This window comes from Sciurus carolinensis, chromosome 17 (genome assembly GCF_902686445.1).
Source record: "Sciurus carolinensis chromosome 17, mSciCar1.2, whole genome shotgun sequence".
NCBI classification, from domain to species: Eukaryota; Metazoa; Chordata; class Mammalia; order Rodentia; family Sciuridae; genus Sciurus; species Sciurus carolinensis.
This window is the reverse complement of record NC_062229.1, coordinates 8,376,647-8,390,830: the sequence shown is the minus strand read 5'-3', so window position 1 is coordinate 8,390,830 and position 14,184 is coordinate 8,376,647. Positions and strand designations below refer to the sequence as shown.

The 14,184-nt window shown below is 39.2% G+C and overlaps 1 protein-coding gene across 1 annotated transcript; it reads right to left on the bottom strand.

Moving 5' to 3' along the window:
- Positions 1-2,215: 2,215 nt before the first annotated feature.
- LOC124967944 (vomeronasal type-2 receptor 116-like) lies at positions 2,216-13,849 on the bottom strand. The gene is given in 8 exon segments (XM_047530371.1): positions 2,216-3,138; positions 7,355-7,474; positions 8,776-9,007; positions 9,906-10,236; positions 10,238-10,688; positions 11,085-11,225; positions 11,228-11,366; positions 13,736-13,849. Coding segments are annotated over 8 exon segments (2,451 nt in total).
- Positions 13,850-14,184: the final 335 nt, after the last annotated feature.

The following is a 14,184-nucleotide window of genomic DNA, read 5'->3' as shown; positions in this document are numbered from 1 at the left end:
CAATGAAGTCCTTACTCAAGAAGAAAGAGTCATAGTGATTAATGAAATTCACAAAATTGAGAGGCATAAGAGAAAAATCACCTCCATGAAGCTAAGAAATAATTCAACCAATCTTGTAAATTCTGACCAATTTATAATGGAAGAACAGGTTTTCATTGGATAAAGAATATGCCAAATGTGTAACATGTATAGAAAATATTGTGGTAATAATATTGACAATTTCCTAGTGAATGTTAAAGTAATAGATGAATGTTATGGTCAACTACACTATCAGGCATCATATTAGCAATGTAACCAAAAAGAGGATGAAAGGGAATAGAGAATGGGAGAGATGAGATAAAGCTGTCATCAGCTCAGGTTTCACCCAAATATAGGAACCAAGAAGGTGACTTAAGTGTGGTACAAGAAATGCTGCTTCTACACCAAGAATACAAATAAACCCAATCAACAAATGGGCTAAGGATATGAACAGACACTTCTCAGAAGAAGATATACAAGCAATCAACAAACATATGAAAAAATGTTCACCATCTTTAGTAATAAGAGAAATGCAAATCAAAACTACACTAAGATTCCATCTCACCCCAATTAGAATGGTAATTATCAAGAACACAAGCAACAATAGGTGTTGGAGAGGATGTGGAGAAAAAGGTACACTCATACATTGCTGGTGGGGTTGCAAATTAGTGCAGCCACTCTGGAAAGCAGTGTGGAGATTCCTTAGAAAACGTGGAATGGAACCACCATTTGACCCAGCTATCCCACTCCTCTACTGATACCCAAAGGACTTAAAATCAGCATACTACAGAGATACAGCCACATCAATGTTCATAGCTGCTCAATTCACCATAGCCAGATTGTGGAACCAATCTAGATGTCCATCAATTGATGAATGGATAAAGAAACTGTGGTATATATAGACAATGGAATATTACTCATCTATAAAGAATCGTAAAATTATGGCATTTGCAGGCAAATGGATGAAATTGGAGAATATCATGTTAAGTGAGATAAGCCAACCTCAAAAAAAACAAAAGACGAATGATCCCACTGATAAGCAGATGATGACACATAATGGGGGGTGGAAGGGGAGCAAGAATGGAGGAGGGAGGGACTGTATAGAGGGAAAAGAGGGGTGGGAGGGGTGGGGGAAGGAAAAAATAACAGAATGAATCAAACCTCATTACCCTATGTAAATGTATGATTACGCAAATGGTATGCTGTTACTCCATTTACAAACAGAGAAACAACATGTATCCCATTTGTTTACAATAAAAAAAGAAAATTTTAATAAATCATGCTATTATAATAAAAGAAATATTAGTGCCAAAAAAAGAAATAATGCTTTCCTTTTACAACACTGAATCTGAAAATCTAGCAGAGAAAAAAGTTCTTCTCTATTAATTCATAGGATATATAGGATACCCACATATATGACATAAGGTATTTCATTTGTGTTCTCTGTTTTTATATAATATAGCAAAGCACAGAGATACATATAGGAAAATCTGTATTTATATATACTGCAGCAAACGGAAGTGCATATATATTATGAGCAAGTGGTGATTTAAAAGGGGTCAATGGAAAGATGTATTTATCTACCCATGGTAGAAAATCTAACTATTGTGCATCTATAAGTTGGATTCCAACATGAACATACAAATTCAACAAATTGCTAGTACAATTTGAATCATATTTCTTATAGCATGTGACAAACTGTGTCTAAAATTCTAAGAAACACATCAGAGAAAAATTCTGAAAAGTAATCTCAAGAATACTGAGAAAAAAAATAAGAATCAATATATTAGCCATTTCCAAAACATACTCTACTTAGTAAATGAAGTATATTACATATTTTATAGAAAAAGAAATCACTGAAACACATAGAGGGATTTTAAACTAGAGCAAACAGCCTGCAGGAATTTAGAACATATTATGTATGACTAAAGTCAGTGAAGGAGTCTAACAGAAGCCAACATGCAGATGGGAAGGGCACAGATGCGTAGGATCTGCAGGATGCATTGCAGATTTCATGAATAAAAATCACTTCAAGTGCAAGTCAATGGTAAATAAGATATTTGCAGGTGGGACAACTGTCATTAGTGCAGAAAGGGGTGTGGATTGCTGGTTCATTGATATCTCATGTAGAAATCCAAAATCAACCTGTTGAAAGGGTGTAGATTTACCTTCTGACACTTGATTTTCAAAAACAAACTCAAGAAGGCTTGTTACTCCCACAAAGAGTTTTATCTCTGAACCCACGTAGGGAGCTCCTACCTGGTCTCAGTAAAATAACATAGCACTTGGGGGCAAAGATGCAGCCCAGGAGCCCAGCGCTAGAGGCCAGGATGGAGAAGACCTCCACGGCCACCATGACCTTGCCCTTGGTGCTGTGGTGCACAGGGAGGAAGGTGAGCCAGACACTGCAGAACACCAGCATGCTGAAGGTCAGGAACTTGGCTTCATTGAAGGTGTCAGGCAGGTTCCTGGCCAGGAAGGCCACCGTGAAGGTCCCCAGGGCCAGGGAGCCCAGGTACCCCAGGCCACAGTAGAAGGCAGTGACTGAGCCCTTGTTGCAGGTGATGATGATGTGACCATGTTCAGAGTGTGTGTCTGAGTCCACAAAGGGAGGAGAGGTGCCCAGCCAGACTCCACAGAGAGTCAGCTGGATCAGGAAGCAGCTGGGAATGATGTAGTTAGGTGCCCCTGACACCAGCAATCGCCTCATCCTTCTCCCTTGGGCAGTGACCTTGAAGGCCAGGATCACAGTGAGAGTTTTGGCCAAGACAGTGGAAACAGACACAGAGAACACCATGTCAAATGCTATTGGCTGCATGGTGCAGGTGGCTGTGTTGGGACGGCCAATGAAGAGCAGGGAACAGAGGAAACAGAAGGTGAGGGAGATGAGCAGGATGTAGCTTAGAGCCCAGTTGTTTGCCTTGACTATGGGAGTGTGTTGGTGCCTCAGGAAGACCCCAAGTACAGCAGCTGTGAGGGCAGAGAGGCAGAGAGCTGTGCAGGCCAGCCCCATGCTCAGGTGATCTTGATAATCCAGGAAGGTCACAGCTCTTTGGAGACAGTGGCTTCTCTCTGTGTTGGCATACTGGTGATCTGGACACTTCACACACTGGTCCATGTCTGGGGAGGAATGCAATTTATCCTTCGTCTATGTTCACTGTTCCTCTTGTACCTCAGCCCACTCTTGGGCAGCTCATTGGACTGTTAATCAAGCTGTCCTCTGTGGTTTCTTTAGTCACCAAGTAAAGAGTGCTCTAGAGGGAATAGATGGCTTTATACTGTTCATCTTTATGGAGCCATAAACCAAGCTATTATTTCTTCTCCTGTTTTCAATGGCATACTTAGGATGCCATATTTTTTCTATTCTCAGAACTCTAAAAGACATCTCACTACTTTCAACCTGTATAACCTATCACCTGGGTTTACTCAGTCAATAACCAATAATGATGAGAATTAAGTACTCATTTGTTTGAGATATGAATTTCACTAGGTTTCAAGGAAACACAGATGGTCAATAATACTTGATAACTGGTAGACTAAATGCTCTGACCCTCGGGTATGTTGTAATTTTCATCCCAAACATAAAACTTCTGCCTAGGTTTGCATTTTATCAGTAGGTCAGTTTGGAGAGTATTGAGGTCATTCCACTACTGAGTCCATCCAGCCAGGAATAGGTTTCAAGCCCCATTCATTTCAGTTTCTTAAGTATTTTTCTGATTGCTTTTGTATAGTTTTTGGTAGAGTCTTTAAAAACAACCACTATTTTCTCTCCAGTTATTCTGCAGTTTAAGAAGTTGTGTTAGTCATCTTTTCAAAATTTCATTTGTGAATGGTTTAGGACTGGGATGCTACAATCAATCATTTTCAGTACACGGATCTTGTGTTCAGTCACCACTAACCTTGATGACTTCTTCAACCATTTACCTGTATTTTAGGCTTATACAATACTATCTTAGGAAAATAACATCTGACTTTCTTCTTCCTTCCCATTAAGTGTTTCCTTCAATTTCTCATAGGCATGTTGCACTGCCAAGATGCCAGCACAATGTGGGGCAGGAGGGGTCACGGGCAGCCTGTCATCATGTTCTGGTTTCAACCTTGGGTGTCACATATGGTGCTCCCTTTTGGATCCTGGAAATGCCTCTAATGATGAAGGTGATTCCCACCTAATCCTAAGTCAGGAAAATGCATTTCTGCTGTTTATTTCTAATCTTCATTGGTTTTCCATGTTCTTTCCATGTTCTGCAGTTTCTAGACCATTATTTCTCTTTTTGCAGAAACTGGCATATTGCATTACATTGCAAAAAACAAATTTGTTCATTTTATAGCTTTCTTATAATATATAACTTGATTTGGAAAAGGACATGTGACTTTAATTGAAGAATGAAAGTTATAGTTATTTTCCTCTAACATCATTTTCAGATATGGGTATTAAAGTTCAGTTATTCTTGTAAATGAATTGGATTGGCCCCTTACTATTTCCTGAAGGAGTTGGAGAATATAAATATTATTACATTTACATATTATATTATTGTATTATTTTTTAATATAAATATTATTGCATTTCATAAATTTCACCAGTGAAGCAGTTCGTGGCCTTAAACATTGTGGGAAGTATTCAAGTGTGGGCTAAACTTTATCAATAGGTATAAAATTTTTTGCTATTTTTGTTTGTATTGTGGTTATGGAGATCTAACCCAGGACCTCAGACATGCCTGGCAAGTACTCACCGTAGAGTCATTCCCCAGCTGCTAGGAAATTTTAATTCCTTCTCGGGACAGTCTGTTGACTTCACTAACCTTTGCAAGTTTTATATATATTTTAAAATATACCAATGTGAAAAATTCCTATTTTTTTTACTGAAGATATTTTCATTTTTTTTATATTTTACAGACTGCATTTTGATTCATTGTACACAATGGGATATATCATTTCATTTCTATGATTGTGCATGGTGTAGATTAATACCATTTGTGTAATCATACATGGACATCAGGGTAATGATGTCTGCCTCTGTTTATATGATAAAAATTTTCTGTAGAACCATAACAATAACCTCTTTTTACCAATTTTACTCTTCCTTGTGAATTAATTTTAGTAATGCCTCATCAATTTTTAAGGGATTTTACTATAGACTCCTTATCCTGTCTTTCTTTTCTAAGTTTTTGTGTTGCATTCATCTTTTCTCTTCTTCTATTGTGTCTGCATTTAGTTTGTTGCTCCTTTCTACCTCATGATGAGTGCTTCATACATAGCTTTTTAGGTGTTCTTATTGAAAGAGATGTAGTAAATAACATTCTCCTATTTACAAGGATGGGTTTTAAATTCCTCTCTAATGACAGTTTTACTTCTACCCCACAGTTTCATTAATAATATTTTCAATGTTGGACTCATTTGAATCTTTCTCTAAACATCTTCTTTAACATATGGTGTATTGAAAGGCATATTCCTTTTTTTTTTAAATCTGCCTCTTTCCATTGTGTTTTTAGAAATAACTTTCCTATTAAACACTGATTCTCTGAACAATGTCTAGCAGCTTATATTCTAGCCAATCTAGTTATAACATCCTGTTATTTCTCACTAACTTTTTCTTTTTTTTGTAGTAGGGATTGAACCCAGGGGCACTTAACTCCTGAGCCCACATGCACAGTCCTTTTAGTTTCTAATTTGAGGCAAGTTCTTGCTAAGTTGCTTAGGGATTGGTTAGGTTGCTGAGGCTGGCTTTGAACCTGAGATCCTTCTGCTTCAACCTCCCATGCTACTGGGATTACAGGCAAGTGCCACCACACCTGGCTCTCTCAAAATTTTAAATTTGTGACTTTTATGAAGTGTTGTTTGGTGTAAAAATTCCCTTTTATTTATTTCATTTTCATTTAATTTTTAAAAATTCTACACACCAGGATACACCCTGTCATAATCACAAAAGCATGGAGAACAACCAGATCCAGTTCAGACCCCAGCACTTCTCCCCAGTTCCCCCACTCCCCACCACTTCACTGATCCCTCTTTAATCCACTTATTTACTTACTTACTTCTTTATTTATTTTTCAATCCATTTATAGTTCACATTCTTTTAATGAGCATCCTGTAGATACACCTGATGCTGCCACCCACTGTGCCCCCCCACGTGAATCTGTGCTCAGATTCTGTTCGCTGTCTTCCCTGTCGCCCTCCCTTCTTCCTCCTCCTCCATCCCCTTTTACCGCTCTGCTGATCTGAAAGGTTTTTTAATGCATAAGTGTGTGGATACTGACACTATCGGGTACACGCTTCTTCATGCCTGTGTGGGACATGGACGTGACCATCCCATAAACCAAGGTGCATAGAGAAGTGTGCAAACTGACTGTATTGCCTTCTGCATTGTCAGCCTCAATATATTTTTAAGCAAAATTTGAAATGTTGTTATATTAAGCTACACATATACCACATGAGGAAGTTAGAAAAATCCTGCATGGAATTGATTCTAGCTATCATCTTCAATCTTACTTTTCTGTCATGTCTCTGTCTCATTCCAATACTCATTCCCACATTCTCTGTGTTTCAGTCAGAAGGAACCATTTTTAATGTCCACGAATATTACATGACTTACTTATGTGTCATTTTTGCCATTTCTACAAATCCTAAAAGAATTTATTCCATCCTTCCTGCATCAGATACAATAGGAATGCTCCCGACACTAATTCCACCCTTCTTGTAACAGATCAAATACCAATGCTTCTGTGAAACATTCCAAAATGAACTTTAAAAATCAGAGAACACAGTTGAGTCCATCTGCTAGGTTTCTGTGCAGCCCTCTGACTCTTCCTCGAATTCATATCATTATATCTTGTGTATCCCACTCACCTGTGAACTACTGGAGAGCAGGGAATGAAACCTACTCATGGCAGCATTGAACGCATGCTTTATCGCTCAGCTTCATCTGCATGATAAACCAGGGACTATCTGAAGACCTGCTGTGTGTCAGGAGCAGTGCCAGGAGTGTGAAGGGTGTGTACCCACAATGTGGTCTAAACGTACTTTCAAAGGAGACAAAGACAATTGTGCATTAAATTCCATGGTGGAGATGAATCTGACATTCCTGTGGGATGGTGCAAGGGGGCTTCTTGAGATAGCAATGCCCACAGTGTGTTTAGAACGATGTAACCAAATGTGTATTTCAGGCATATAGAGTGTATTATTTCAAGTTGAAATACCACTGTGAATAACAATTCAATTCCTACCTGAAGGAAATAAGAGTTCTGTCTCTGAAGTCTCTTCCAGATCTTTTCCCTTTGCTTGTGTGGACTGAGGAATATGAAGGAGGATAGGGGAATCTCTCCACAAGGCATGGGTTCACCTGTCTCATTAGAAATCTTGTTCTCCGGGCAGGGATGGCAATTGAAACAACAGGCAGCCTTTCCCTCCTGAGGGGATTTCCTAAATCCAGGACCACATCTCTCAGTGCAGACAAAACGAGGGGTTTGAGAAAAATCAGATTGATGTTGGGAACTACTTGGACTTGTTGGACTTGTCCTCCAGTAAGTCCAGAGTTTCAGAGAATGGGAACTTAATAATCACAGTCCCCATATCCAAATGCCCAATGAATTGATTTGATATTGCTATAGTTATGATATCACATGTCCCTCAAAGACCTGGTGTTAAAGGCCAGTGGTGCCTCCTAGTAAGGAAGCTGGAGCATAGCCTTGAGAGGATGTTGGGATCCTGGCCCAATCCAGTGTCCCTCTACTTCCTGTCCACTATGAAGGCAGCAACTTCCTGTGCCACACACTCTCACTATCATATACTTCCCTAGCTACAAACCCAAAAGCTAGAGGCCAAATGACCACAGATGGAAACACACCAAACTGAGTCCAGGAAACCCATTCTTTCTTGTAAGTTAGATAGTCCCAGGCCACTTGTCAGAGGAATGGAAACTGAAACAGTTGCCATGTGTGTTTTATGACATGAAATATATGAACAATTAGAATCAAGTTGGAAAGTACATGGTTCCTTGTACTTTCTTCAAAGTCTGACCATGAACTGAACATCAAAATGGAGTGAAAATAGATCATTCCTCCTGTGTTATTTAGGTTAGTGTTACTGTGACCAAAACACTTGACAAAACACCTAAGAACGACTTATTGTAGGAGAAGTCATTTGGGCTTGCAGTTTTGGAGGTTCAGTTTATGGTTGCATGACTCCATTGCTCTGGACCTGAGGTAAGAAAGAACATCATGGAGGAAGGGGGAGAGGGAGGAGAGGGAGAGAGGGGGGATGGGGAGGGGGAAGGGGGTGGAATAGGGGAGGAGAGCCAGGGTCTAAATATATAATGCCCAAGACATGTCTCTAGTGATCCCCTTCCTCTAGCCACACACACCTACCTGCAGTTACCACCGAGTAATCCATTCCAATATTAATCCATATGATGGCTTAATTAATTGATTTGGTTATAGCTCTTAAGATCAAGTTGTTATGACCCCTGCATTAACACAAGGGTTTTGGGGGAACACTTCATTTCCAAACCATATCACCTTTACATGTGATGATTCTCAAGTGCCATCTATATTTTATGACATGAAAGGTATGGCTAGTTAGAATCATGTTAGTAAATAAATGGGTTCATTTTTCACCTATCAGAGTATGTTTATAAGAAAATTCCTTAAAAGCATGTTGTTAAATGTACTTTGTTGGACCTTGACTAAGCAATCGGGGGCATACACTACAGAACAAAATCTTGTTTGTTCTTGTGTGGCTCAAGGCATTGTGATGGAGTCCAACCCACCTGTGTAAATCCTATGCTCCACTCTATCAGGTCCTCATGCAGAGACAGTTGTTGGCCACGTGGAGCATATGCGGAAAAGTTTCCCACTTTCACCTTATGTCCAAGACCTTCTGGAAAATTCCAAAAGTTGTGAATGTCATACGCTGCTTCCAATTTCATTTTCTCATCCAAGTTCACTTGTTCTCCAGCAGGATTTTCAAATTTTAGTTTCTTGAGAAAAGGGTGAAGCTAAAGAGACACATCATGTTATAAATAAGCATGTCCCAAAGTTAAGGCAGAAACTGTGAATTGGATAAAGCCCTCCCTGTCTTCAATCTTTGTTTTATTCATTTATTTATTGAAGCCAGGGACACTTAATCACTGATCCACATCCCCAATCCTTTTAGTATTTTACTCTGAGACAGGGTTTTGCTGAGTTGTTCTGAACCTTACTGAGTTGCTCAGGCTTGTTTTGAACTCAGGATCCTCCTGTCCCAGCCTCCTGAGCCTCTGGGATTATACGCATGTGCCACTGCATCCGGTTAATCCCTGTTTTATAATGCAACTTTAACACAAGCATCATAGTGTAGAAAAAATGATAGCCCAAAGACGTTTAAAGAATAATGTCTCTAGAATGATAGTTTCAGGAGAAGTTGCCCAACTAATCATGTGTAAGTAATGAGTAGGTTTGGGACTCTTACAAATTTTAACTGCCTAGTAAAAGCTCCCTGCATCTAGTGAGCATTAGTCTGAGTCTGCAAAATAATGTGAATACCTCAAGGGGTGTGAAATGTGTTCACTTATGTAAAGTGTCCATCAGAGTCCTGAGCTGGATTTACACACTTCAAGAGTGAAATCTCCTCTTATTAAGAAAGTCATGAGGAAAATCTGGACTTTTCTTGTTGAACATATCAGTTGGACAGAAGTCATGTGTAACACAAACCTGGATGTGGGTGTAGAACCCATTCCTTCCTTGCCACTGGCTCCTTCCTCAAGACCACTTCCACACAGGCCTATATTTACCTCCTGCACAGTGAAACAGGTACAGTTTCCTTTGTGCTTCAGAGAAAGGATCCTAAACTACTTTGTTTGCTCTCTGTGGCCATCCCTTGCAGTGGTGTGTGTCATGAGGTAGCAGGGATATTACCTGCCAGGGGGAAAAAAGGAGCCCTTCCCCATTGCCCATTTTCGGTGTGTCAACGTGGTGAAGAAGCATCTCATGAAGGGTGTGGGCCACAGCATACACGGCATTGTATATGTTATAACTCTCCTCACTCATGGACATGTCAAAAACATACTCAGGCACCCATTCCCATGAGGCATTTGGTGGACAGCTCTCCAAAGTTTTACAGTCCAATTTAGAATAGGAATATCCAAAACAGAAGTGCCACAGCCTAGCAAGGTAAATGTCTTCTGGGTATTTGGAAGGGTTAACTGTGCTGGTGAACTCTGTGAACCTGGGAATCTCCCCATGGTGGTGTGAAAACGAGCATGCCATGGGAAGAGCCTAAGATGAAATGTTTCATCTTGCTGACATCTTGCCATTGTGAGTTTACCACCCAGACTTTCCATGTCATGAAAGATTGCCCTATAGCAAACATTAAGTCTTCCCAAAAATTAGAGTCACCATGAATGATGATCACATTTGCTGATGATTCAATGATCAAGTGAAGATTGAACTCAGTGTCCTCTGGGATCACTTTCATAAAGGCTGCACAGACTCCATTCTGTTCCATCTCCTGCTTCAAGTCTGAGAGAATCTGAATATCTTTCTGGTCTTCTGAGATGAGCAGCCCCACCCAGGTCCAGTGCATATGAAGCAGCAAGGAGACCATGCCAAGAGCCAGAGATGTGTCCCTGGGAGCCATCTGATAGAGGAGAGGAAACTGGCCAGGGTCACTCAGTGTATGATCAAAAGGCCCAAGTTGAGCTGAAGGGAAAGGAACATTTGGAAGCAATGTGAAGAGAAGGATTGTCACAAAACATAGTCGAGTCCTGAACGGGATATTATATGAAGCAACAGGTGGAAGTGGTACCAAGGAAATTTGTTCATCTCATTTTCAAAGCCCTCTCTCATCCTGAGAGCTTTCTGGAAATTACTGACCAGCCTCAGATTTCCACCCAATTATTGGTCTGCCCCTGCTCCTCCTGCTCTCTATTCCAAAGAAAGAAAATGTGAACACTCCACCCAGTCTCTGAGGACTTACCCTTTGATAGTATACGGTTTGAAAATTGAAAATTGCTGAAATCGTGTCTCCTCCTTTAACCCTACCCAGGCCCTCAAGAATGGCACCAGAGGAGAATGGTTTAATCTCTCCCTTCCCACCCACTGTTACCTGTGGAAAGTTGTAGAGTTCCAGGAGTAACCCAGTCTGGGAAGATGTTTTCCATGATCTTCCTCTAAATACTGCTGCAGACCTGCTTTCTCTTCTACAGGTGTAATTGGGGATCACTTTTCCAGCCCCAACATCCAAAAGAAGGAACTCTCCAAAGCATTCCACTCACTGAATAAAATATTATAGAAATCAAATCCCAGAGACATGTTTGGTAAAATGTGGGGGTTCCTGTTGATCTCCTCAATGGCAAAAACCAATGCCAGCACCAACTGCTAGTTCTTCAAATTATACCTGCATAGAAGGAATAGGAAGGCTTAGGGGTGACTCAGATCTGATTCTCTTCCAATTCAATAGAATTACTTATGAATTGATTGGCTGCGTGTCCACAAAATTAACATGTTGAAGCCCTATGTCTAATGGGACTAAATTAGATCTGGGTTCTTATGTAGGTAATTAGGATTAGGTGAGACTAAGTTGGACCTATCCTGAAGGAAATTAGGGCCCTTAAAATAGAGAATGGGGGACATTACTTTATCTCTGTGCCGTCAGTGTAAAGACCTATAGGAGTGAATCCATGTTTTGTAAAGAGACCTTCACAAAACATCAGATATTCCGATGCATTGATCTGGGTATTCTGTTCTGCATAAGTGTGAAAATTGATGTATTTGTATTCATGCCACCCTGTTCATGGAATGAGGCTTATATAGCACTTGTGGCTAGGACAGTGTCTTAATGCTGAGCATCTGTCACTTCAGCCTCTCTGAAAACAGTTGGCTCTTGTACGACATGAATTTGTAGTGTGGAAAAATCACATGGCTTAGGCTCCTGTGGGCTTTTACTAAATTCCACTCACATAAGGGAAAATAATTTTATTTACTAATAAAAGTGTAATTTTGAAGAAGATTGTGGTTTTCAAATACCTTTGATTCTCAAACAAAAATGCTCTTCCATATTAATACATTATGGAATTACTGTTCCTAGAACAGTAACATTATTTTCTTAACTTAGGAGAGTTATGGGGAAACTTAATGACAATAGAAGCTTATTAGCTAATGAAGAGCCAGAATGCCTATGAATTGAGAACAATGCAACAGACAACACTGGCCGTGAAGTCACCTATGCTTCTGCTCCATCAGAACCTCAGGATTTACAACATCAACAACCAAGAAACCAGGATGAACAGCATAACATCAGTGAAGCAGGAATCCTGATAAGATAGGAACATTGGGGAGAAGCATGAAGGGATAGCAGATCTACAATGGTCTAAGAATATTAGACACTCAGCTTTGTAATAGTTAAGAATATCATTATCATTTACTTTAAAATGTGAAAATAATGACAAAATGAATAACCTTAGCAGTTGATATTACAAATTTCACCCATTACTACCAACTTGCTTACAAATACCCTCCCAAAACATTTGACTTTCCCCTCTTCTTCCTCCCCTTTCTTCTCCCCATTTTCTGGTTCTCATTCTGTTTCCTCTCTTTTTCTTCCCCTTCTTTTTGTTTTTCTATTTGAGGATAAATAACCTTGAAATGATATATAAGGTCAGAAATATGATTTCTTTGATGAGTTGAACATCTGTGCCTTTATGAATGAACCATCTGATTCCTAACAATGCATAGTGTACTTATTGAATTTATTTAATATTAACACAGCTGTGCTGGATTTCTTCTGATTGATGTTTGCTTAGGGTATAGTTGTATTTTCACTCATATTTTATACACTATTTTTATTTGACACAAAGTTTTTATGTGTTTTTTGGGTACAGTGTGACATTTCAACATGTTTATACAATGTGAAATATTCTTTTGTCTTTTGATAATAGCCCCTCTAAGTGGACTGAGATGGTATCTTGTTGAGGGTTTCACATGCATTTCTAGGATGATTAATGATGTTGAACGTCTTTGTCATAGTATATCCTTTGTTGAGAGACATCCTTTCAGGTCATTCACTCATTTTTTTTACCAAAATTTCCCCACATTTTGGAAAAGACATGGAAGTACAGAAAGAGGAATTTACTACCAGTAAAGACCCTTTCCACAATAACTGCCAAAAATATAGCCATAAAAAAGAATACTAAAAGGTTCACAATAGAAGCTCTATGCCACATTTAGAGGCAAAACTATTATAAAAATAGCAAACTTCTGCAGAAATTCTAAAGGCTAAAAGGGCATTGAATGATGTATTTCATGTCCAGAAAGAAAATCTTGCCAACCCATGTTACTGTGCATAGCAAAGTCATCCTTCAGAATTGAGTTAGAAGTGAAGACTTTGTATGACAAACATAAAATAAGGAAATTCATGACCACAAAACAGGCATTATGGTAGATAGTTTAAGATAATCATACATTCAGAAAAGGAAGAAAGAAAACAATCAAGAGAGCATAGCAAATAAAAATTCTCACTGGGATAATAGGTAAACAAATAAGAATTAGGAAATAAGCATCATTAGTACAGAAAAGCATAACATCTCTAATGTAAGAAGAATAAACAGAACAGTTAAACCAACCAGAAAAAAAAAACTCAACATGGCAAGGACAAGCAGAAGCTTTCAATACTAATCCTGCATGGAAATGGTCTTGATTCTCAGATTAGAGGATGCAGACTGGCTGAATATATTAAAACCAAGACCTACCAATATGCTGCCTGCAAGAAACTCGGCTGACTGACAAGGACCAACAGACTGAAAAGGAAAGGAGAGAAACTGACATTTCAATAAAATGCCATCAAATCTGAATGCAGCAGGCATAGCTAGATTCACATTTAACAAAAGCAACATCAAGACAAAATCGGTGAGAAGCAAAGAAGGAAGTCAGTACATAAGGATCAAGTGAACAATCCTCCAAGTGGATTTCGCAATTTAAAATACATATGCATCAATTATTAAAACAACAGTTACATAAAATAAACACTACCACACACAAAGGGAGACATTGGTCCCAATACAGTTACAGCATGTGAGTTGAATACCATGCAGTCACCAATAGATAGATCATCCAGAACAAGAACTATCAATAATGAAGCATCAGATTTAAATAGTGCTAGATCAAATAGACTTAGCAGCCATCTACAGAATATTTCATT